At 51.9% G+C, this 24,142-nt stretch overlaps 3 protein-coding genes across 3 annotated transcripts in view; 1 reads left to right on the forward strand and 2 right to left on the reverse strand.

Annotated features, from left to right (window-relative positions):
• The window catches only part of NUP188 (nucleoporin 188), a 43,448-nt gene extending 43,141 nt beyond the window's left edge, over positions 1 to 307 (reverse strand). Inside the window, exon 1 of the mRNA XM_070378866.1 lies at positions 134 to 307. Coding sequence (XP_070234967.1) covers positions 134 to 165 — 32 coding nt within the window. The 5' untranslated portion in view covers positions 166 to 307. The remainder of the gene's footprint in view (positions 1 to 133) is intronic.
• Positions 282 to 2,344, forward strand: DOLK (dolichol kinase). The gene has a single exon (XM_005908778.2). The coding sequence runs from the start codon at positions 577 to 579 to the stop codon at positions 2,191 to 2,193; it is 1,617 nt and encodes a 538-aa protein (XP_005908840.1). The 5' UTR covers positions 282 to 576; the 3' UTR covers positions 2,194 to 2,344.
• A 2,287-nt stretch (positions 2,345 to 4,631) lies between these two features.
• PHYHD1 (phytanoyl-CoA dioxygenase domain containing 1) lies at positions 4,632 to 21,597 on the reverse strand. The gene is made up of 11 exons (XM_005908776.3): positions 21,469 to 21,597; positions 14,037 to 14,195; positions 9,439 to 9,514; positions 9,255 to 9,302; positions 8,927 to 8,982; positions 8,779 to 8,841; positions 7,879 to 7,900; positions 6,571 to 6,699; positions 6,125 to 6,241; positions 5,156 to 5,282; positions 4,632 to 5,047 (listed from the first exon to the last, which is right to left on the reverse strand). The coding sequence occupies exons 1-11, from the start codon at positions 21,499 to 21,501 to the stop codon at positions 5,002 to 5,004; spliced, it is 876 nt and encodes a 291-aa protein (XP_005908838.1). The 5' UTR covers positions 21,502 to 21,597; the 3' UTR covers positions 4,632 to 5,001.
• Positions 21,598 to 24,142: the final 2,545 nt, after the last annotated feature.

Here is a 24,142-nt window from a genome sequence, read left to right on the forward strand (position 1 = left end):
CCCGGCGCCCGTACACCTAGCCGGCCTTCGCCCTGCCACTGCCGCCACATCTCGCCCTCAACTCCCGCCCCGGCTTGCGCTTGGCTTGGACCCCGCGCCTCAGTCATCCCCGCCGACTCGGCCCGCTCCGCACCTCACACACTGACCGCCGGCGGCAGCCGCCATCTTCGCGCGCGCGCGCGCCCCCAGCCCCGCCCCCAGACGCCACGCCCACGTGACCGCGCGCTTCCATGGCGTGAACCGGGTTTTCGTCACGTGGATGTGGGGGCGGGGCCAACATGGCGTTGCCGGGAGAGGTGAGGAACCCCGGGCAAGCGTGGCCGAGGCTGTGAGGGAGGTGGCGGAAGGGAGACGTCTACGCCGTGAGTGGGAGGTGGTGGAGGATAGCCTGACGCCAACTCCCAGGCGGCATAGAGTGGCCTACAGGGGAGCTTCCCTTCCGGAGGGAGCTGGAGAACGGAGAAAGAAGGTGCTGGCAAGGCGAAGCTACCGCTGTCTGCCGGGCGGGGATTAAAGGGCCAGAGTCCAAGGCATCCCTAGTCACCCCGGTTTTCCGTGGGTCCGGAGTCTAGAGACATGACCCGAGAGTGCGCTCCCCCGACCCCTGGGTCCGGGGCTCCGCTGAGTGGGTCCGTGCTGGCAGAGGCGGCGGTGGTGTTCGTAGTGGTGCTGAGCATCCACGCAGCCGTGTGGGATCGATACTCGTGGTGCGCCGTGGCCCTCGCGGTGCAGGCCTTCTACGTTCAGTACAAATGGGACCGGCTCCTACAGCAGGGAAGCGCGGTCTTCCAGTTCCGAATGTCCGCGAACAGCGGCCTACTGCCCGCTTCGGTGGTCATGCCTTTGCTAGGACTTGTTATGAAGGAGCGCTGCCAGGCTGCGGGGAACCCATATTTCGAGCGGTTTGGAATTGTGGTGGCGGCCACGGGCATGGCAGTGGCCCTCTTCTCCTCAGTATTGGCCCTGGGCATCACTCGCCCGGTGCCCACCAACACCTGTGTCATCTCGGGCTTGGCTGGAGGCGTCATCATTTACATCATGAAGCACTCGCTGAGTGTCGGCGAGGTGATCGAGGTCCTGGAGGCCCTGCTGATCTTCGTGTACCTCAACATGATCCTGCTGTACCTGCTGCCTCGCTGCTTCACCCCCGGAGAGGCGCTGCTGGTCCTGGGTGGCATCAGCTTCATGCTCAACCAGCTCATCAAGCGCTCTCTCACTGTGGTGGAAAGCCAGGGGGACCCCTTGGACTTCTTCCTGCTCGTGGTGGTGGTAGGCATGGTGCTCATGGGCATCTTCTTCAGCACCCTCTTTGTATTCATGGACTCGGGCACCTGGGCCTCTTCCATCTTCTTCCACCTCATGACCTGCGTCCTGGGCCTTGGCGTCGTCCTGCCCTGGCTGCACCGCCTCATCCGCAGGAACCCCCTGCTGTGGCTTTTTCAATTCCTCTTCCAGACAGAGACCCGAGTCTACCTCCTAGCTTATTGGTGTCTGCTGGCCACCGTGGCCTGCCTGGTGGTTCTGTACCAGAATGCCAAGCGGTCATCTTCTGAGTCCAAGAAGCACCAGGCCCCCACCATCACTCGAAAGTATTTCCACTTCATTGTGGTAGCCACCTACATCCCAGGTATCATTTTGGACCGGCCCCTGCTCTACGTGGCCGCCACCGTATGTCTGGCTGTCTTCATCTTCCTGGAGTATGTGCGCTACTTCCGCATCAAGCCCCTGGGCCATACCCTGCGAAGCCTTCTGTCCCTCTTCCTGGATGAACGAGACAGTGGGCCGCTCATCCTGACCCACATCTACCTGCTCCTAGGCATGTCTCTTCCCATCTGGTTAGTCCCCAGGCCCTGCACACAGAAGGGTAGCTTAGGAGGAGCCAGGGCCCTAGTGCCCTATGCAGGCGTCCTGGCCGTCGGTGTGGGTGACACTGTGGCCTCCATATTCGGCAGCACCATGGGGGAGATTCGCTGGCCTGGAACCAAAAAGACTTTTGAGGGAACCATGACATCTATATTTGCCCAGATCATTTCTGTAGCTCTGATCTTAATTTTTGACAGTGGAGTGGACCTGAACTACAGTTATGCTTGGATTTTGGGATCCATCAGCACCGTATCCCTCCTGGAAGCCTACACTACGCAGATAGACAATCTCCTTTTGCCTCTGTACCTCTTGATATTGCTGATGGCCTAGCTGCTGTGCATTAGCGATGGAAGAAGCAGGGACATGGGGAGGACCAACAGTCCCCAGAGCAGCCAGCCACCTGGGCTTGAAGAGCCAAGATGAGAAGAAGCAGATTTAATTTTTCAACTGATTCAGATTTAAAATAAAAATCAAAGCACTCCTGGTTTTAGTTTTGCTGACATTTAAAAATGCAAAAAGGCTTAAAGTCTAGTGCAACAGCTCATAGAGCTTGAGTGTGCTACGGGGCCCCTGCCTTGCAATCCTTGAGGGGCCAGAGTAGACTCTGGAGGCAGTAGGGCAGAGGGGTTAACATTTCAGGTTCTGGTGTCAACTCGTGGTCAGAATACTTGGCTGAATCACTTCTTAACTGTGTGAGTCGCTTAATCCCTCTGGGTCTCAGTTCTCTTGTCTGCAAGATGGGAATAATAAGATCCCATATTCACCTTCACTCTGGTGAAGTGACATGAATGAGGTGTCCAGCCCAGGGCCTGCACATAGGTGCCAAAGGGCCCCATCAGTGAGGGACAGTGTCTTTGTTACCCAAGACGAGTCATTAGCTCAGCAAAGAGCCAAGCAGACCAAAGGTTATATGGGTTGTACTTGGAGAGTAGAATGACCCTACTCCTCTGGCTTCATTCGGAGGACAGTCCAAGAGGAAAACAGCCAAGTGCATGTGGTTTCTCCCATTTGGCTGAGGAAGAGCTGAGGGGGAGAGAGGGCATCTGTTCCTTGCACCCCTGGAAGGGCTGGAGGAAGAGGATCGGGTCCTGGACTGACTCCCTGTTTCAGCCAACCCCACCCTGCCTCAAGGCCTCTGCTGCCCGGCCGAGCGGTGCTGATGATGGACAAGCTGGACAGCACAGGGTCCTTGTCCAAGTTCCTCCTGAGACCTCTTTGCCCTCCTGTCATGTCCACACCTGTGTGGGTCTCTTCTCTGAGCGAGGAATTAGAGCCAAGGGGGCTGGTGAAGCTTACTGAGTGCTCAGACTCGCTCTGCTGGGGAAGCCAGGGATAGGCATGCTCCAGCCTCGCTCTCTTGAGGGCAGAGTCCAAGCTCTGTGGTTCCCCACTGTATCCCCCAGTGCCAACACAGCCTGGCAGGTGGCCAGAACTCAGCAGACCTTCGTTGAGTGGATGAACGTTTCCCATCAGTGAGAAGATAGCACAGCAGGTTTCTCAAAGGTTCTGCCCACTTCTCCCCAGCCTAACAGGGAGAGACCTAGCAGGAAGAGGTGAGAACTCTGCCCCACCAAGGCTGGAAGCAAGCAGCCCAGCGCTGGGAGCTTGTGCTTCTGCCTGGGCTTCACCAGCAGGCCCTTTCTCTCAGAGGAGGGTATTGAGACATTCCTTCTGGCCTCAAAGAAACGTTAACAAACCCTTCCCTTTGCTCAGACTGCCGCTACTGCTTGGCTGAAGGAGGCAGCACCACGTTAGGGTGCAGAGTATATGAGTGCTGGCTTTCCCCCTGACTCCCCAGGTGGCCTTGGTTTGTCCACATATACAGCAGGGGTCAGAAGTCAAGGTCATAGAATCTTAAGGCCTCTTGAGGCTGGAGCATGCCTACCCCTGGCTTCCCCAGCAGAGCGAGTCTGAGCACTCAGTAAGCTTCACCATCCCCCTTGGCTCTAATTCCTCGCTCAGAGAAGAGACCCACACAGGTTACACAATGAGAGAGGGCGGGAAAGGGAAGGGAAGAGCACACGGGCCTGTAAGGACCAGCTCCAGCCAGCGGTCACCTAGGCTGGACCACAGGCCCAGACTCTTGACGCAGGCTATTGACCTGCTCATTCAAGGCAGCTTAGAGACATGGATCGTTATGTGAAATCTCTCAGCTTTAAAAAGTTGTGGGTTGGTTTGTTTGCTTTAATGCTGAGGCCCAGACAGAACACTCCTGCGTTGTGAAATCGGCTAATGGTCCCCAGTTTGCAACCACTGGACCAGACCCCAGCCAAGCAGGTTTGGGATTTGGTCATTGTTCCTGCAGATGTGGGTGCCTGTCAAGCATGCCCAAAAAGAGGGACCTGTGGAGGCCCTAGTCCAGCCCCTTGGTGGGCCCAGAGAGCAGGGCCTGGACTGAGCTGGAAAGTGACCAGAATCTAAGACTAGATTCCAGGCTCCAGTCCTCTTTCCCCCCAGAAGGAGAACTGGGAGCATAGAGGTCAGAGCACAGGCCCTGCATCCAGCTAACCTCGCCAAACACCTGAACAGCTGTGAGACTTAGATCACTTAACCTTCCCACGTGTCAGCTCCTGTACACAGCGCCTGCCTGAAGGGGGTGAGGGTCCAGTCAGTAAGCACAGCAAGCTCCTGGCACCACGAATGCCCACTGAATGTCACTTACTGACATCACATGTACCTCACCAGGCAGGGCTGGACCACATTGGATGCCTCTTACCAGGGCTCTCATCTTGACAGCAAGGTGGCCTGGGAAAGGAGGATCAAGATGCTGCATTTGGAAGTCATGTTTATTCAGTGTCTCCCACCATACTGACCAAGACTTCCATCGAGAGGGGAGAAGACTGAGAAGCCGGCAAAGAAGCAGCGAGAACCCTTTTCATGGCTGTGAGGCTGCGTCTCGGGGCAGGTTGTGTTAGGGTAGGGAAAAGCAGAGAGAGATGTCAGGAAGGGCACCCAGCCCGGGCTCCTGCTACCAGGCTACCACCTCGTGCCCGCCTGTCTGCAGAGACACCAGCATGAGAAAATCCCTGGAGGAGAGACGTGGCTTCCCTGTTGAGGCCAGGCAGTTGAGCAAGGCGCTGGTGTTGGTGGCCCGCAGCTTCACCCAAGAGTGGACGTGTCCCCGCCCTGAGAGGGCCTTTAGGTGTACAGTGGGGGAAAGGGCAGCTCAGGGGTCGGCTGGAGCCTGCAGAGGACGGAGGGGGGAAGACCTTGGGCCAGAAGCACTGTCCAGGGCCTCCAGGGCAGGCCTGTTCAGGAGCCGTCTGGGGCACAGAACAGCCCTGCCACCTACCAGTTATCTGGGCTCCAGATGGTGCCAGCGGCCTCCATGAGGTGGAAAGTGTAGGCCTGGCGCAAGCGGTCAGAAAGGTTCTGCTCACTCTTGTGAACCACTTCTCCGTGGATCAGGACGAGGGCCCCTGGCAGGGCCACAGCAGGTCAGGAGAGCACTCGGGGCAGGAAGGGACATGGTGGGCAGTCCCCTCCCTCAAGCGGTGGTATGGCCTCTTTGTCCCCACCCTCATCCTGGCAACCTCAGGGGCCTGGAGTCTGCCCCAGGTTGGAGGCTGTGTGGTTGGACGTGGGTTGCCCCGGGATCAAGTCCTTCCACCGTGGCCCATGCCCTCGCAAGCCTCGGCAGTGGCATTGCCTTCTGCGGCATTTCCAGAACCAGGCAGAAGCCAGCTGGGGCCTCACCCAGGAACACAGCGTTGGAACTCAGTTTCCCTTTTCTAAAAGAAAGGGTGTGGGACTGCCCTGGTGGTCCCGTGGTTAAGAAACCGCCTTCCCATGCAGGGGATGCAAGTTCAATCCCTGGCTGGGGAACTAAGACTTCCACGTGCCATGAGGCAGCTGCCTGCATGGCTCAACTCCTGAGCACACTCGTCACAACTAACACCCAATGCAACCAGATAAATACTAATACAAAAATCGAAAGGAAGGGTGTGCTGACAGCCAGGGTTTCTGAGCACTTGTGCACCATCTCACACATGACATCTCACTGGCTTCCCCACTTGATGTTTGGGGAAACTGAGGCTCAGAGGGTTTCAGTCATTTGCTCTTAGAGACAGTCTGGAAGGAGCAGTATCTGGATTCCAGGCCAGCCTGGGGGACCCTGGTGTCGGTCACGCAGCTTTCAGTCCTCGAAGCGCCCGCCCGACGTTCCCTCCTGCTGTGACTCCCCGGCCCTCAGGTCAGAGCAGGCACAGACCCCCTGGGCATGGCCTCCAGGCCCTGCTCCCTGCCCTCTGCACCCCGCTACCTCTCAGCACTGGTGTGGGCACAAAGAGGCTGTTATCCCGGATTGGCTCCGACCCGAGGAAGCTGGTGCCAGGCACTGAGCCAGCAGGGGTCCGGACCATCCTTCTTGACACTCCACCTGCAGGCCAAAGTGGGGCCTTCAGCCTCTCTTTTTTCCAGGTCCTTCTTCCATGGGGGTGGGGGGCTTCCCAGATGGCTCAGTGGTAAAGAACCCGCCTGCTAATGCAGGAGATGCAGGAGACACGGGTTCAATCCCTGGGTTAGGAAGATCTCCTGGAGTAGGAAGTGGCAACCTGCTCCAGTATTCTTGCCTAAAAAATCCCATAGACAGAGGAGCCTGGTGGGCTACAGTCCATGGGGTGGCAAAGAGTCCAACGCTATTGAGCACGCACGTGTACACTCGTGGAGGGTGAGGACAAGTGACCAGGGAGAGGCAGGTGGCCTCACCTGTGTGGGACCCAGGGATGAACCAGAGGCAGCCGTTCTCCAGCATGGCGTCTTCCAGGGCAATCCACAGGCCCAGCACCCGGCCCAGGGGCTCCGTGTACAGGAAGGAGGCGTCCTGGTGAGGGGCGACTGCAGCAGGCCCACCTGGGCGTGAGAAGCCCCACCCCGCCTCACCTGGGCCCCAATTCAACTCAGTCCTTGGTCCTCCCAGGAGCAGTTAGAATCTCCCCACTTCCTGGGCTGGAGACTCTGGGCAAGAGAGATCACCTCTCAAAACTTCAATTTCCTAAACCATAGAGCAGTCCCTATAATAAGCTAACTGCGAGGTTGCTGAAGAAGCCCATGAGCCAATATGTGCTCAACGTTGTAACTGCAGCCTAGAAAGCAGCGGCTATTGTTTCATTGCAGCAGGTAATCAAGCCACTGTCCTTAGGCAGGGAGGGCACTTGGCCACCAGATAGCCCAGTGTAAGCCCCCAGGGGCTGAAGACCGAGAAATTGGGTGCAAAGCAAGGGACGGACACAGAATCCCCCTTGTAAACACCCCCTGCATGATGCTGGGGCCCAGGCCACCAGGGAGGACCACTCAACAGAGGAACTGAATCTATAAGAACAAAAGTGGGTGCTAGTCCTTTCCCGAGGAACTGTGTGCTTTCTGAACACCAGACTTTAAGAGGGACTTTGACAATCCAGTGTCCAAACAAAGGTGTCCTAATGGTTGGGGCCCCAAAACACTGGGAGGAGGAAAGGCTGAAGGAGCTGGGGGTGCCAGGTTAAGCAGAGATGGCTCAAAGAGAGGATGGTCACCCCCTTCGGGAGACTGTCCTTGGGCTTGGTGGAGAGGAGGGGGCCTTACAGAGGAAGGACTCGGGCTTGTGCAGGAAGGAAAGAGCTGCCTGCAGGAGAGTGAGCCCTCTGTCACTGGAGGTATGTGAGAGAAGGGGATCATCGCCCATGAGGGAGGCAGGAAAGGGTAACTGTGATTCCAGCAGGTGTGTAATCAGATCAGCAATTTCTAGGCTGAATCAGCCCTCCAGGGAACTTGATAAAATACAGATTCCCAGGCCCTTGGTTACCTCAAGATCTCAGAGAATGGGGCCCAGGAATGTGTATTTCTAATCCGCAAGGGGTTGCTACCAGGTTTGGGAACCACTGTGTCAAGGACTCCTGGACACTGCCCCCTCCTGCCCCACCAGTTCACTCTGGAAGCAGCAGAGGAGGCTGGTCCCTCTGGGGCCCTGACAATGATTGATGTCCCAGATCTCCCGCCAGGACCTTTGCCAGGGACCCCAGCCTGCTCTCGGCTCACCTTCACCTCCGAAGTGAGGTTGCTGCAAGAGAGAGGAGGGGCCAGGTGAGACCAGGGTGGGGGCGGGGTGGGTGCTGCTCTGAGTCATCTCAGTGGGATGCTCCTGCCCCTGCCACAGGTGTTTATCTCCCAGGCTTCCCCACTGGCACCCAGCACCTACTGTGCCAGCCCAGGAGGGCTACAGAGAGAAAAACGACCCTGCCTAGCAGGGAGCTCCCAGTCTGAACACGCCTTCAGACACCTTCAAACTTCTCTGGGAAGAGAAGACTCACGTGCCTAACAAGAACACAAGGCAGGGCACTTCCCCGGTGGTCAGGTGGTTAAGAATCCACCTTTCAATGCAGAGGATGTGGGTTTGATCCCTGGTCAGGGAACTAAAACTCCACATGCCACGGAGCAGCTAAGCCCACGTGCTGCAACTACTGAGCCCGTGTGCCACAATAAAGACTTGACGCGACCAAAATAAAATTAGTTTGTTTAAAAAAAAGAGACACAAGGCAGAAGTGAGGGGCAGTGGGAGGAACTGGGGCCCAGACCAGCAGTTGAGCCTCTAGGCTTCAGGGTCAGAGATGGGTCCTCTCTTCCCAAGGGAGTTTGAAGGCTTCTTGAAGGAGGTGGCACTGAGCTGGGCCTTGAAAGCTGACAGCAAGGCATTTCAATAGCCAACAAAAGGAGGAGGCAGCCCTTCGGACCCCTTCCCTTCTGCTGCTAAATTGTAACTGAGAGCCAAGGGAATGCCAGGCATCCTAACCAGGGGAGACCAATTTTCATGTTCTCTTGCCCACTGAGTAGTAATTCTTCAGGGAGATAGCTTGTGGCCCTAGTATGGAGGGGCTGGTTTAAGCACTGTGCCCATTTTACAGAGGATAAACTGAGGCCTGGGGAGGACAGGGAACTCACCTTAAAGATATACATGCTCTGCACCACCACAGGCATCTGGAGGCCCAGACTTCTGGCCAAAGCCTGGAAGGGGGCAGAGGTCACACAGCCAGCCTGCCCACACTCACATCTGGCCTACCTGCCCGCCCTCGCCGACACCTCTGCTCACCTGCACCTTGTGGGAGTGTGTGACACACCTGAAGACGGGGTCAAGGGCATGCAGGGCTGCAGGACAAAGGCGAGATGAAGAGCCAGTCCCCAGTCCCCAGTGCCCTCCTGGGCCTAGGCCTGCGCACCCAGGATCAGGCTTCACTTTGATGTTTGCTATTTTCTGTGCATGAGCTTTCCGCTTGTTTATAACTGAGGAGTGGAGAGCAGGGTCCAAGGGGGAGCCTGCACCCAGAAATGCCATCTGTTGGGCTACTCACTGACTGTGTGCTTTGGAGGAAGGCCCCCCCAACTCTTCAGACTTTAGGTTCCCCCAAGCCCCTGCTTACCATGGCCAATTTTGTTGATGGATTTCTCCGGTGGGACCAGGAAATTTCCTGTGGCACAAAGAATAGATCAAGGCAGAAGAACTGGAGTCCAGCTACCCGCAGACAGCTGGTCTCAGTGCACCAACCCCCCAGCCCCGGGGGGCAAACACCCAAGTCCAGCCAGTCTAGGACCCCAGTTCCAAACCTTGTTTGTCAAAGACGCCTTTCTCAAAGAAGAATCGAATCTTGTCACCGCTGCTTAAGAAATAGTCTGTGCTGCCCTGTGGAGAGGGGACATCAGAGGGACTGAGAGAGCATCCCGGGGTCACAGTTGGGCCTGACAGAGAGGGAAGAGGATTCAGAGGGCCCCCCACCCTGCACCCAGCACAGAGCTGCAGACTCCACTGATGCTTCTCAGACTTGTTCAATGCAACACAGATGGTAAACTGGAAACCCAAGGGCCCGACAGCACAGTCCGAAGCTACAAGCACGGAAGTTTTTGGAAACCTCTTTTTTTAAAAATTAATTAATTAATTTATTTGTCTGCACCAGGTCTTAATTGTGACACGCGGGATCTTTTTTCTAGTCGCAGTATGCGGGCTCTTAGTTGCAGAATGTGAGATCCTAGTTCCTTGACCAGGGATTGAACCTGGGCCCCCTGCATTGGGAGCATGGAATCTTACCACTGGACCGTCAGGAAGTCCCCCTGGAAACCTCTTAATAAATCACATGACTCATACCCGATAATGGCATGATCAAAGAGGCCTGGTTCCCAGGGAGCTTTGGGCCACTTGGGAAACCCTGGAGCTAGAATACTGGGGTTCAAATCCCAGCTCTGCCACTGATGGGCTGTGACCACAATCACATTACTGAACCTCTCCGGGTTTGGTTTCCTCATAAAATACACAGGCTACTAAAGGCACCTATCTCATAGGGTGTTGTAGGGATTATGCTGTTTACTTGGTGACTGAACAACAACATATATAAAGCACAAGAACAGTTGCTGGGAATGTGGTGTCATGTGAATATCTGCCCCTTATTATTCTTGGGCTTCCAGGGGCTCAGTGGTAAGGAATTCACCTGCCAATGCAGGAGATGTGGGTTCAATGCCTGAGTGGGGAAATATCTCCTGGAGAAGGAAATGGCAACCCACTCCAGTATTCTTGCCTGGGAAATCCCATGGACAGAGAAGCCTGGTGGGCTACAGTTCATGGGGTCACAAAGAGTCGGACATGACAGCACGTACATGCACACACACACGTGTACACACACACACACATAAGACTCTAGAACAGTCCTTGGAATATGGTGTCATGTGAATATCTGCGTTTATTATTATAGAAAACACTCAGTGAGGGCATGACTAAATGCTCTCTAAATATAAGCTATTACTAATCTTTTTCTTAATAACTCCTCCTTGTTAATTTTAATATCATATTTCAAATTTCTTAGCATCATCTGAAAATGATGCTCCAGGAAGATGTCCCTTGTTTTCCTTGTGGCTTTGGTCACACATGATCACCATGCCGAGGAGCCTACCAGGCTCCTCTGTTCATGGGATTTTCCAGGTGAGAGTACTGGAGTGAGTTGCCATTGCCTTCTCCAATATATATGAACAGACTCAATAAAAAGTAAAAGTGAAAGTGTAAGTTGCTCAGTCATGTCCAACTCCTTGCAACCCCATGGACTGTAACCCGCCAGGCTCCTCTGTCCATGGGATTTCCCAAGCAAGAATACTGGAGTGGGTTGCCATTCCCTTCTCCAGGGGATCTTCCTGACCCAGGGATTGAACCCCAGTCTCCCGAATCGCGGGCAGATTCTTTGATGTCTGAGCCACCAGGTAAGCCCATACACGAAGCACACATACACATCATCTTCCTTCCAAGTAGGGGCATTGGTGTCACTCAACTGAGCCTATGTCACCATGGAAGGAAGATTGTATATACACGACACACATGTATAATTTTCCTCCCAGCGTGGTGACTTAAGGACAGTTGAGTGATGCCCCTGCCTGGGTTCCCAGGAGGTAGAGCCTCACCTCTTACTCACCTGAACACATCTGCTATCACAGGTGCCTGCCTGGCTCAAATCAGTGACTCATAGTGGTTCTTTGAAAACTTTCAGCTTCCCACTGAAAACTGAAAGGTTTTTTCCAACATTCTCAGTTCCTCTGTACTAGGATCAGGGTGAGGGAAACAAGTCTCAGAAACATCAGTTTAGTTCAGTTCAGTCTCTCAGTCGTGTCCGACTCTTTGTGACCTTATGAACCGCAGCACACCAGGCCTCCCTGTCCATCACCAACTCCCAGAGTCCACCCAAACCCATGTCCATTGAGTTGGTGACGCCATCCAACCATCTCATCCTCTGTCGTCCCCTTCTCCTCCTGCCCTCAACCTTATAATGGATAATAATATTAAAGACAATGATGCTACATGCATGTCAAAGATGTTACTAAACTCAGTAATTCACAAAGGAACCAGCAACATGTTCAAAGGAGAATTTTAAGAACCACACAAATATAGGCACCAAGAAACGCTGAAATGAATTTACAGATCAGTGCAAAACTGATATAGCCACAGGGGCGATCAATAATTGCATCCTGCCAGACCCAGTTCATGCCCATTTCTATGGACAAGTATCACTGAGTTATTACAAAACTTGCAGGGTTGTCAACTTAAAAAACAATGAAAAGTGCAGGTAAGCTGGAAAGAAGAGCTGAACAGGACACCTGCCGATCTTTTTTAAACATCCATTTCAAAGTCTTTCACAGTATCAGTAGTGAATATTGAGGATATACTGGATACCAGTACAGCCAAATGAAACCTACTGTTGGGAGCAAAGCTGTCATCCTATAAACCCCCTTTCCTTCTCAACTCCCCATTCTCTGCGTAGTAAGCCTTCCAGTCACTGTAATTCCCTTTATGCCCACCAGATGGCAGAAGCTCATTGCCATGAGTAAGCATGAGCCCCCATTACTGAGCCTGGACCACAGTTTGTTTTGTGGTTGTTAGTGTATTTATCGTATGCAGAGTACATCATGAGAAACGCTGGGCTGGACGAAACACAAACTGGAATCAAGATTGCCAGGAGAAATATCAATAACCTCAGATATGCAGATGACACCACCCTTATGGCAGAAAGTGAAGAACTAAAGAGCCTCTTGATGAAAGTGAAAGAGGAGAGTGAAAAAGTTGGCTTAAAGCTCAACATTCAGAAAACAAAGATCATGGCATCCGGTCCCATCACTTCATGGCAAATAGATGGGGAAACAGTGGAAACAGTGGCTGACTTTATTTTTCTAGGCTCCAAAATCACTGCAGATGGTGACTGCAGCCATGAAATTAAAAAACGCTTACTCCTTGGAAGGAAAGTTATGACCAACCTGGACAGCATATTAAAAAGTAGAGACATTACTTTGCCGACAAAGGTCTGTCTAGTCAAGGCTATGTTTTTTCCGGTGGTAATGTATGGATGTGAGAGTTGGACTATAAAGAAAGCTGAGTGCTGAAGAATTGATGCTTTTGCACTGTGGGGTTGGAGAAGACTCTTGAGAGTCCCTTGGACTTCGAGGAGATCCAACCAGTCCATCCTTAAGGAGATCAGTCCTGGGTGTTCATTGGAAGGACTGATGTTGAAGCTGAAACTCCAATACTTTGGCCACCTGATGCAAAGAGCTGACTCACTTGAAAAGACCTTGATGCTGGGAAAGATTGAGTGCAGGAGAAGGGGACAACAGAGGATGAGATGGTTGGATGGCATCACCGAGTCAATGGACATGGGTTTGGGTGAACTCTGGGAGTTGGTGATGGACAGGGAGGGCTGGCATGCTGCGGTTCATGGAGTCGCAAAGAGTCGGACACGACTGAGCGACTGCACTGAACTGAATGTATTTACTTGGCTGTGCCGGGTGTTTAGTTGTGGCATGCAGGATCTTCCATGTTTATTGCAGCATGCAATTCTTTAGTTGCAGCATGTGGGATCTAGATCCCTGACCAGGGATGGAACCTGGGCCCCCTGCACTGAGAGTGTAAAGTCTTAGCCACTGGACCCACCAGGGAAGTCCCTGGACTGCAGCTTTGGCTTGAGGGCCCAGCAGCAGGCAGGCTCATAAAATCAGGCTATGAAAGGTTACAAGAACTGTGTGGGAGAACCCCTGGGTCTCAACTTATCCATCTCAAACTGTACTGAGTCCCATTAGGTCACCGGGGTGGAGTCAGGTGGAGGGGCGGGATAAGCAGAGCTCCTAGTCTCACTGGGGGATGACTTACCCAGGTAGGCCCATCAAAATCATTTGTTTTGGATTGTGGCCACAAAATGGTGCTTTGTGGCAGGAAAACTTCTAAGGAAGTACAGCAGAGCAGTGACAACATGAACTTGGTATCCGGCAAATCTGGGTTTAAGTTCTGGCTCTATTAGTGATTAACTGTGTAGTTTGGGGCATGTGAACTGAACTTCAATTATCCTTAATTTATCTGTCAAATGGGGGCAATAACATTGACTTTATAAATTCATAGTAGGGAGTGAAGGAAATCGGCAAATAAGACACAGTCTGGTGCCTTGAGAAAGTTCAAGGCCTGACTCAGTGTCAGAATGAGCTGATGGGGGGACTCCCCTGGCGGCTTGTGGTTAAGAGTCTGAGCTTCCACTTCAGGGGGTACAGGTTCTATCCCTGGTTGGGGAACTAAGAGCTGAACAGTGCTGCAAGGTCAGAAAAATGAACCCATGGGCCTTGGGACCTGATGTTTCCAGGCTTCACCGCCCATCAGAGACCAGGTCCCATCTCTGCCTGCTCCAGGCACCTACCTGGGCTCGCAGCTGCTCCTCCTCCTGGGTAGAAAATTCCGTGCGACAGTGGAGAGGGACATCCATCTTGGCCACGATCTCATCAATCCTCCGTTGCATGGCCTCACACTCGTCTGCAGATAAGAACCCTTCCAGCACCAGGAATCCATCCTCCTGAAACTGCAGGCAGACAGGCAGGAGACTCAGGCTTCCCCCCAGCCTCAAACGCTCTTCGAGAGGACTGATTTGACCCCTCCCCAAACCAGAAGCTGTCTGAAGGCAGGACCTAGCGTCTTGTTCGTTGCTCCGCCCGCCTCCCTGGCCATGGCGCCTATGTCCAGTGAAGGGCAGTGAGTGCTGGCTGCTTGAATGAAGGGGAGTAGAAGCAGAGATGTCCCCACTGTAACCCTCCAGTGGGCTTGAGTCACATGGGGATACAACCTCATTCATTTATCCAGCCAACATTGACTGTACATCTACCATGCACCAGATGTGGCTTTAGGAGCTAGAGATTCAGTCGTGAACAAGCCATCCATGATGCCTGCCTCCCAGACCTGGTCTAAGAAAGGAGACAGACATCCAACAGACCAGTATACACGGGATTCTATTACACGAAGTACGCTTTATCTCCCTGGAGTGTAACACAGGTGATAGAAAAATATTTACTGGCATGGGGATGTGTTCTAGATATATTGTGAGATTAGAAAAAGAAGCCATGGGAGTTCCCTGGTGGTTCAGTAGCTAAGATTCCCCGCTGCTCCCAGTGCTGGGGGAATTAGATCCCACATGCCAGAACTAAGTGTTCACATGCTACAACTAACCATCCCACATGCCGAAAGGAAGATAAAAGATCCCAAGTGCTTCGACTAAAACCCAGCCCAGCTAAATAAATAAATGTACTGAAGAGCCGGCTCATTGGAAAAGACCTTGATGCTGGGAAAGACTGAGGGCAGGAGGAGAAGTGGGTGACAGAGGATGAGGTGGTTGGATGGCATCACAGACTCAACAGACTTGAGTTTGAGCAAACTCCGGGAGAGAGTGAAGGACAGGCCAGCATGGTATGCTGTGATCCATGAGGCTGCAAAGAGTTGGACATGACTAAGTGACTGAACAAGAACAACAAAAAAAGCCAAATACAAATAAGTATTCTAATTTGCGAGAACTTGGGCAAATGCTGTCCAGTGGGGTCACACCTGTCCCTCCACAGAGGGCTGCGTGAAGGCCCAAGGGACAGCAGGAGTTCTAGGTCCCAGTACTGTGCCTGGCACATAGGAGAAACTTGGGGAAACATGTTGAATGGGCATTTCTACCATCTGTAAGAATACACGGAAGAACTATACAAAAAAGTTCTTAATGGCCCAGATAATCACGATGCTGTGGTCATGTACCTAGAGCCAGACATTCTGGAATGCAAAGTTGAGTGGGCCTCAGCAAGCATTACATGAACAAAGCTAGTGGAGGTGACAGAATTTCAGATGAGCTACTTCAAATTCTAAAAGATGATGCTGTGAAAGTGCTGCACTCAAAATGCCAGCAAATTTGGAAAACTCAGCAATAGCCACAGGACTGGAAAAGGTCAGTTTTCATTCCAATCCCAAAGAAAGGCAATGCCTAGGAATATTCAAACTACCATACAGTTGTGCTCATTTCACATGCTAGAAAGGTAATGCTCAGAATTCTTCAAGCTAGACTTCAATAGTCTGCGAACCGAGAACTTCCAGATGTATAAACTGGATTTAGAAAAGGCAGAGAAACCAGAAATCAAATGGCCAACATCTGTTGGATCATAGAAAAAGCAAAGGAATTCCAGAAAAACATCTACTTCTGCTTTATCGACCACACTAAAGCCTTTTGACTGTGCTGATCACAACAAACTGTGGAAAACTCTTAAAGAGATGGGGATACCAGACCACCTTACCTGCCTCCTGAGAAATCTGTATGCAGGTCAAGAAGCAACGGTTAGAACTGGACATGGAACAACAGACTGGTTCCAAATTGGGAAAGGAGCACGTCAAGGCTGTATATTGTCACCCTGCTTATTTAACTTATATAAAGAATCAGTTCAGTTCAGTTCAGTCACTCAGATCAGATCAGATCAGTTGCTCAGTCGTGTCCGACTCTTCTCGACCTCATGAATCGCAGCATGCCAGGCCTCCCTGTCCATCACCAACTCCCAGAGTTCACTCAGACTCACATCCATCGAGTCAGTGATGCCATCCAGCCATCTCATCCTCTGTCGTCCCCTTCTCCTCTTGCCCCCAATCCCTCCCAGCATCAGAGTCTTTTCCAATGAGTCAACTCTTTGCATGAGGTGGCCAAAGTACTGGAGTTTCAGCTTTAGCATCATTCCCTCCAAAGAAATCCCAGGGCTGATCTCCTTCAGAATGGACTGGTTGGATCTCCTTGCAGTCCAAGGGACTCTCCAAAGTCTTATCCAACACCACAGTTCAAAAGCATCAATTCTTCGGCATTCAGCCTTCTTCACAGTCCAACTCTCACATCCATACATGACCACAGGAAAAACCATAGCCTTGACTAGATGAACCTTTGTTGGCAAAGTAATGTCTCTGCTTTTGAATATGCTATCTAGGTTGGTCATAACTTTCCTTCCAAGGAGTAAGCGTCTTTTAATTTCATGGCTGCAGTCACCATCTGCAGTGATTTTGGAGCCCAGAAAAATAAAGTCTGATACTGTTTCCACTGTTTCCCCATCTATTTGCCATGAAGTGATGGGACCGGATGCCATGATCTTCGTTTTCTGAAGGTTGAGCTTTAAGCCAACTTTTTCACTCTCCATTTTCACCTTCATCAAGAGGCTTTTGAGTTCTTCTTCACTTTCTGCCATAAGGGTGGTGTCATCTGCATATCTGAGGTTATTGATATTTCTCCCGGCAATCTTGATTCCAGCTTGTGTTTCTTCCAGCCCAGCATTTCTCATGATGTACTCCGCATATAAGTTAAATAAGCAGGGTGACAATATACAGCCTTGACGTACTCCTTTTCCTATTTGGAATCAGTCTGTTGTTCCATGTCCAGTTCTAACTGTTGCTTCCTGACCTGCATACAGATTTCTCAAGAGGCAGGTCAGGTGGTCTGGTATTCCCATCTCTTTCAGAATTTTCCACAGTCTATTGTGATCCACACAGTCAAAGGCTTTGGCATAGTCAATAAAGCAGAAATAGATGTTTTCTGGAACTCTCTTGCTTTTTCCATGATCCAGCGGATGTTGGCAATTTGATCTCTGGTTCCTCTGCCTTTTCTAAAACCAGCTTAAAGATCAGGAGGTTCATGGTTCACATATTGCTGAAGCCTGGCTTGGAGAATTTTGAGCATTACTTTACTACCGTGTGAGATGAGTGCAATTGTGCGGTAGTTTAAGCATTCTTTGGCATTGCCTTTCTTTGGGATTGGAATGAAAACTGACCTTTTCCAGTCCTGTGGCCACTGCTGAGTTTTCCAAATTTGCTGGCATATTGAGTGCAGCACTTTCACAGCATCATCTTTCAGGATTTGAAATAGCTCAACTGGAATTCTATCACCTCCACTAGCTTTGTTCGTAGTGATGCTTGCTAAGGCCCACTTCACTTCACATTCCAGGATGTCTGGCTCTAGGTCAGTGATCACACCATTGTGATTAGCTGGGTCGTGAAGATCTTTTTTGTACAGTTCTTCTGTGTATTCTTGCCATTTCTTCTTAATATCTTCTGCTTCTGTTAGGTCCATACCATTTCTGTCCTTTATCAAGCCCATCTTTGCATGAAATGTTCCTTTGGTATCTCTGATTTTCTTGACGAGATCTCTAGTCTTTCCCATTCTGTTGTTTTCCTCTATTTCTTTGCATTGATCGCTGAGGAAGGCTTTCTTATCTCTTCTTGCTATTCTTTGGAACTCTGCATTCAGATGTTTATATCTTTCCTTTTCTCCTTTGCTTTTCACTTCTCTTCTTTTCACAGCTATTTGTAAGGCCTCCCCAGACAGCCATTTTGCATTTCTTTTCCATGGGGATGGTCTTGATCCCTGTCTCCTGTACAATGTCATGAACCTCAGTCCATAGTTCATCAGGCACTCTATCTATCAGATCTAGGCCCTTAAATCTATTTCTCACTTCCACTGTATAATCATAAGGGATTTGATTTAGGTCATACCTGAATGGTCTAGTGGTTTTCCCTACTTTCTTCAATTTAAGTCTGAATTTGGCAATAAGAAGTTCATGGTCTGAGCCACAGTCAGCTCCCAGTCTTGTTTTTGCTGACTGTATAGAGCTTCTCCGTCTTTGGCTGCAAAGAATATAATCAATCTGATTTCGGTGTTGACCATCTGGTGATGTCCATGTATAGAGTCCTCTCTTGTGTTGTTGGAAGAGGGTGTTTGTTATGACCAGTGCATTTTCTTGGCAAAACTCTATTAGTCTTTGCCCTGTTTCATTCTGTATTCCAAGGCCAAATTGGCCTGTTACTCCAGGTGTTTCTTGACTTCCTACTTTTGCATTCCAGTCCCCTATAATGAAAAGGACATCTTTTTGGGGTGTTAGTCACTCAGTCGTATCCAACTCTTTGCAACCCCATGAACGGCAGCACACCAGGCCTCCCTGTCCATCACCAACTCCCGGAGTTCACCCAAACCCATGTCCATTGAGTCGGTGATGCCATCCAGCCATCTCATCCTCTGTCGTCGCCTTCTCCTCCTGCCCTCAATCTTTCCCAGCATCAGGGTCTTTTCCAATGAGTCAGCTCTTCTCATCAGGTGGCCAAAGTATTGGAGTTTCAGCTTCAACATCAGTTCTTCCAATGAACACCCAGGACTGATCTCCTTTAGGATGGACTGGTTGGATCTCCTCACAGTCCAAGGGACTCTCAAGAGTCTTCTCCAACACCACAGTTCAAAAGCATCAATTCTTTGGTGCTCAGCTTTGTTCACAGTCCAACTCTCACATCCATACATGACCACAGGAAAAACCATAGCCTTGACTAGACGAACCTTTGTTGGCAAAGTAATGTCTCTGCTTTTGAATATGCTATCTAGGTTGGTCATAACTTTCCTTCCAAGGAGTAAACATCTTTTAATTTCATGGCTGCAGTCACCATCTGCAGTGATTTTGGAGCCTAGAAAAATAAAGTCAGCCACTGTTTCCACTGTTTCCCCATCTATTTGCCATGAAGTGATGGGACCGGATGCCATGATCTTCGTTTTCTGAATGTTGAGTTTTAAGCCAACTTTTTCACTCTCCTCTTTCACTTTCATCAAGAGGCTCTTTAGTTCTTCTTTACTTTCTGCCATAAGGGTGGTGTCATCTGCATATCTGAGGTTATTGATATTTCTCCTAGCAATTTTGATTCCAGCTTGTGCTTCGTCCAGCCTGGCGTTTCTCGTGATGTTCTCTGCATATAAGTTAAATAAACAAGGTGACAATATACAGCCTTGACGTACTCCTTTTCCTATTTGGAACCAGTCTGCTGTTCCATGTCCAGTTCTAACTGTTGCTTCATCGTGTGAAATGCCAAGCTGGATGAATCACAAGCTGGAATCAAGATTTGCTATTCAGTTCCTCAGTCGTGTCAGACTCTGTGATCCCATGGACTGCAGCACACCAAGCTTCCCTGTCCTTCACCATCTCCTGGAGCTTGCTCAGATTCATGTCCATTGAGTCAGTGATGCCATGTAACTGTCTCCTCTTCTGTCATCCCCTTCTCCTTAACCCTCAACATTCAAAAAACTAAGATCAATGGCATCCAGTCAGTCCTATGACTTCTTTGCAAATAGAAGGGGAAAAAGTGGAAACCATGACATATTTTATTTTCTTGGGCTCCAAAATCACTGTGGATGGTGACTGCAACCATGAAATTAAAAGATGATTGCTCCTTGGAAGAAAAGCAATGACAAACCTAGACAGTATGTTAAAAAGCAGAGACATCACTTTGTGGACAAAGGTCCATCTAGTCAAATCTATGGTTTTTCCAGTAGTCACGTTTGGATGTAAGAGTTGGACCATAAAGAAGGCTGAACACCCAAGAACTGATGGTTTCGAATTGTGCTGGAGAAGACTCTTGAGAGTCCCTTGGACAGCAAGGAGATCAAACAATCCTAAAGGAAGCCAACCCTGAATGTTCATCGGAAGGACTGATGCTGAAGCTGAAGCTCCAATACTTTGGCCACCTAATACAAACAGCTGACTCATTAGAAAAGACCCTGATGCTGGGAAAGATCGAAGGCAGGAGGAGAAGGGAATGACAGAGGATGAGATGGTTGGATGGCATCACCAACTCAATGGACCTAAGTTTGAGCAAACTCCAGGATATAGTGAAGAACAGGGAAGCCTGGTGTGCTGCAGTCCATGGGATCACAAAGAGTCGGACACAACCTAGTCAGACACAACAACTGTGATGGACCTTTTATTTTATTCGGCCCCACAGTGCGGCTTCCGGGATCTTAATTCCAAGTCCTGGCATCAAACCTGTGCCCTCCGCAGTGGAAAGGCCAAGTCTTAAGGGCGGGACCACCCGGGAATTCCCCGGACCTTTCAGCGATTCAAGGGCTGTATACAAAAATATTGTCTCAGCGTAGGGAATGTATGCGTGCGTGCCCGTGCGTGCGTGCTCAGTCGCTTCAGTCGTGTCCGACTCTTTGCGACCCTGTGGACTGTGCGGCTCACCAGGCTCCTCTGTCCATGGGATTCTTCAGGCAAGAATACTGGAGTGGGTTGCCATTTCCTTCTTCAAGGAAATGTATGGAATGTTTTAATTTTCTTTTTTGAGATTTTCTGTAATTTTTTTTTTTTTTTTGCATTTTCCTCTTGCCACCAGGATCAAACCACAAGGGTCAGGTTTTTTCAAAGATCTCCCTCGCTCTAATTCCCAAGGCTTAGCTCTTTCCAGGTGGCGCTAGCGGTGAAGAACCCGCCTGGCAATGCAGGAGACTTAAGAAACGCAGGTCGGATCCCTGGTCCTCCTCTGGAGGAGGGCATGTCAACCCACTCCAGTAGTTTTGCCTGGAGAATCCCATGGACAGAGGAACCTGGCGGGAGACAGTCCGTAGGGTGGCAAAGAGTGGGACAAGACTGAAGTGACTTAGCATACAGGCACGCTGGAACGCCCGCGGCTGGTTCCGCAGCCAAGCGCCTTGGGTTAGGGGTGGGATCAGCGGGCCCGCCCCCTCGTTGGGCCCGCCCCTTCCCAGACCTTCGCCCCCGCCCCCACCCCCAGCTCTCAAGACCCTGTGTTTTAGTCTGGTATTGTCACCTACATGTTCCCCCACCACCGCGGGTGCGGTGGCCTGGACGGCCCCTGGCTGTGTGTGCAGAAGTTAGGGGTCGTGCCTGTGAACCGACCACTCTGGGCTTCAGTTTCCTGTTCAGAAATACAACGGGGCGGGGTCGAGTTTCCTGGACTAGCTCAAGTTTTGAGGGGCCCCTTATATTTATCTGACCCTCGGGGTCTCCCAACCGGCAGGCCCCTACCTTCTGGAGCTGTGAGGGACTCAGGCAGGCCATGATGACCCGGGGCAGGGCACAAGGGCGGCTGGTAGCTCTGGGTACCAAGGCCAAGGCTGGAGAGGAAGTTCAGGAGGGGAGGGGCGAGAGCCTGGGAAGCTCAAGAACGTTTAACCCTTCCCTGCCCAGAGAAAACCCGAATCCTGGCTTCCCATCCTTCCCTGGCCTCACCCAGAGAAAACCCAGCGCAACCCCCAGCCCTTCTCCACACCACCCCCGTCTCACTTCTGTCCTTGGGTGGGGCCACCCTTGTCTCTGCCGAACACCCTGGGGCCATCCCTCGCCCCACCCTGCAGCTAATCCAGGATTAGCCAGTCCTGATCTCTAAAGGCTTCTACCAGAACTGTCCCCTTTCTATTTCTTTCCAGAAACCACTCCTGCTGGCTGTTTACAAGGTGCCTACAAGTTGTGTCCCAGCAGGGTCCCGGCAGGCAGGAGGACACCTGAGTCCCAGTCCAGGGGCCGCCACTGACTGGACCGTCCGACCCACGCCTGCCCCTCTCCTGGGCAAGGATCAGACAGTGCCCAGGCCACCAGCTTAGACGGTGCAACAGTCCATGGGGTCACAAAGAGTTGGACATGACTGAGCGACTGAACTGAACTGAGGCCACCAGTGGCAAGTTGGAGGAGCTGGAATGTGGGGTGGGTCTCTGTGGGCCAGCAGACAGGCTCTGAGCGACTCTGCATTCCAAAGGTGGGAGAGGGCCTGGGGGGAGTGTCCACCCCCGCCCTTGATCCCCTGAGACTCTCTAGGTCCTGCGAGGATTATAGATCTGTCTGCAGCTCTGAGGGAAGTAGAAGATAAGGGAGATCTAAGGGCATGGAGTGGGGGCTGGGCCTTCAGAACGAGGGCGAAGGAAGCCAGGCTCCCTGTTCCCCACCCCCAGGCCCGAGGTGTTGGTGTCTGAGGCTGGCGGTCAGCACACCCACCCTTCCAGCCAGCCCTGCTCAGCAGCTGACAGGGCCATTCTGAAAACTGGCTGCTGCTTCTGAAAACCAGCCACTGGCCTTCCCCAAAGTGACGCTTTCTGAATGGCCAAGGGACAGAGTGTCTCAGGAGTGAGCATGGGGACACAGCTCAGACCCTGGGGGCCTTGGCCCTGAGTCAAGTACTGCTTTCTGGGCCACCACACTGGGACTAGCTGCATGGGCCCTGCTTCCCCAGAGCAGAGAGCTGGAGGAGGGGTGCCCCCCACCCCCACCACTCCCGCAGGCATCTGAGGCTAGAGGGTATGAGGGACTCCGGGGACAGGCTGGTGAGGAAGACACGTGAGAGAACCCTTTGGGGAAACATAGCCAAGACTCAGCTCCCTCACAGGTCGTGATCCCAGCTGTTGCAGCCCCTTCCCAATTGGCTGCCCCACAGATCCCGAGAGAGGCCCGCCGCTGTGTGCCAGGAACACAGCGAGGGCTTCCTGCAGTGCTGGGCCAGCAACTCTTGGGGAACCCCCCCCACACACCAGCAGCCTGACCAGGTTGCTACTCATGCCCCTGGCCTTACTTTCCCATCCGCAGTTTTGGGGACAGCAGGAGTACCTCCTGGACACTTGGCAAGTGCCACAAACTGTTCGTTAGCAGGAGCTGTTCTGGGTGGAATGTGAAGGTATTTTTTATTTTTTGAATGTCAAGTTTTCAAAAAAAAAAAAGTTTTCAAAATTGCTGTTATAATCAGAGAAAAGGCCACCAGTGTGGTTTTAAGTTGGAGCAAAGAGCCCGGGTTGGGGTAAGGGGTGGGGCTGGGCCTCCCCATGATTTGTCCATTCAATTCAGCTCAGGCTTTGGGAAGTGGGTGGGTGGTGTTTCCACAGGGCTGTTTTTTTCCAAAAGCTAACCAGCTCCAGATGGGGGGCTGGGCCACCCCAGGGCTGAGGTGGGGGCACTGTGGGAGAGGTACCAGACCAGACAGGCGAGGGAGACCTCCACTCCTGAAATACAGGAGGGTGTGGCAGGGAGGGCACAGCCCACCAAAAATCCCACGACAGAGGCAGAAAGGAAAACTCCTGACTCACTCCCGAGGTCACCTGGGCGGGGGTCAAAGTCCATGCAAGGAGGAAAGACTGGCATATTCCTGAGGAGTTGCCCAAGCAACAGCTAAGTCCTCATTGTTAAGGCCAAGATCAGACACAATGGCTCTTTTTCTTCACCAAAGACCCCTGCCCCAGGGCCCACTTTGGGCCGCAGGAGCCTCACTGGTCCAAGAGGAAGCAGACGATTGACTGATTACCAGGAAGCAGGCCCACTGCTGGAGCGGAGCGCCTACCAGCAAAAGCTAAGGAAGCCCCAGAACCATCCTGTGAGGTTTCCAACCCCATCCAAACTGTATAAATGAGGGGACCGAGGATCACATCAAGTACAGGGCAGAGCTAGGATCTGAGAGCAACTCTGCCCATCCCCCAAGCTTCTGCCCTTGACCCCAGCGCGTGCCTTCAGCACATCCAGCCCAAGGGGGCTGTGAGCTGGGTCAGGACTGCCTCTGCAGAGCCCTGGAGACTGGCTGCTGTTATTATAAGGACCCAAAGAGAACAGCATACATGTGCCCAATGCACAGATGGGGACGTGGAGGGCTCGGGAGGGAAGGGCCTGCCCAGCTTCATGCGGGGAATGACTGAGCTGGGACAAGGACCCGAGACTCCTGGCTCCC

Source organism: Bos mutus, chromosome 11, assembly GCF_027580195.1.
Source record: "Bos mutus isolate GX-2022 chromosome 11, NWIPB_WYAK_1.1, whole genome shotgun sequence".
In the NCBI taxonomy this organism is placed as follows: domain Eukaryota; kingdom Metazoa; phylum Chordata; class Mammalia; order Artiodactyla; family Bovidae; genus Bos; species Bos mutus.

Excerpts from the sequence above, each read along its gene's own strand:
- DOLK (XM_005908778.2), top strand. The coding sequence starts at position 577 with ATGACCCGAGAGTGCGCTCCCCCGACCCCTGGGTCCGGGGCTCCGCTG.
- PHYHD1 (XM_005908776.3), bottom strand. The coding sequence starts at position 21,501 with ATGGCCTGCCTGAGTCCCTCACAGCTCCAGAAG. Across the intron at positions 14,196-21,468 it reads GTCCCTCACAGCTCCAGAAG|TTTCAGGAGGATGGATTCCT; the intron begins GTAGGGGCCTGC and ends GTCTGCCTGCAG. Across the intron at positions 8,983-9,254 it reads CATCAACAAAATTGGCCATG|CCCTGCATGCCCTTGACCCC; the intron begins GTAAGCAGGGGC and ends TTTGTCCTGCAG.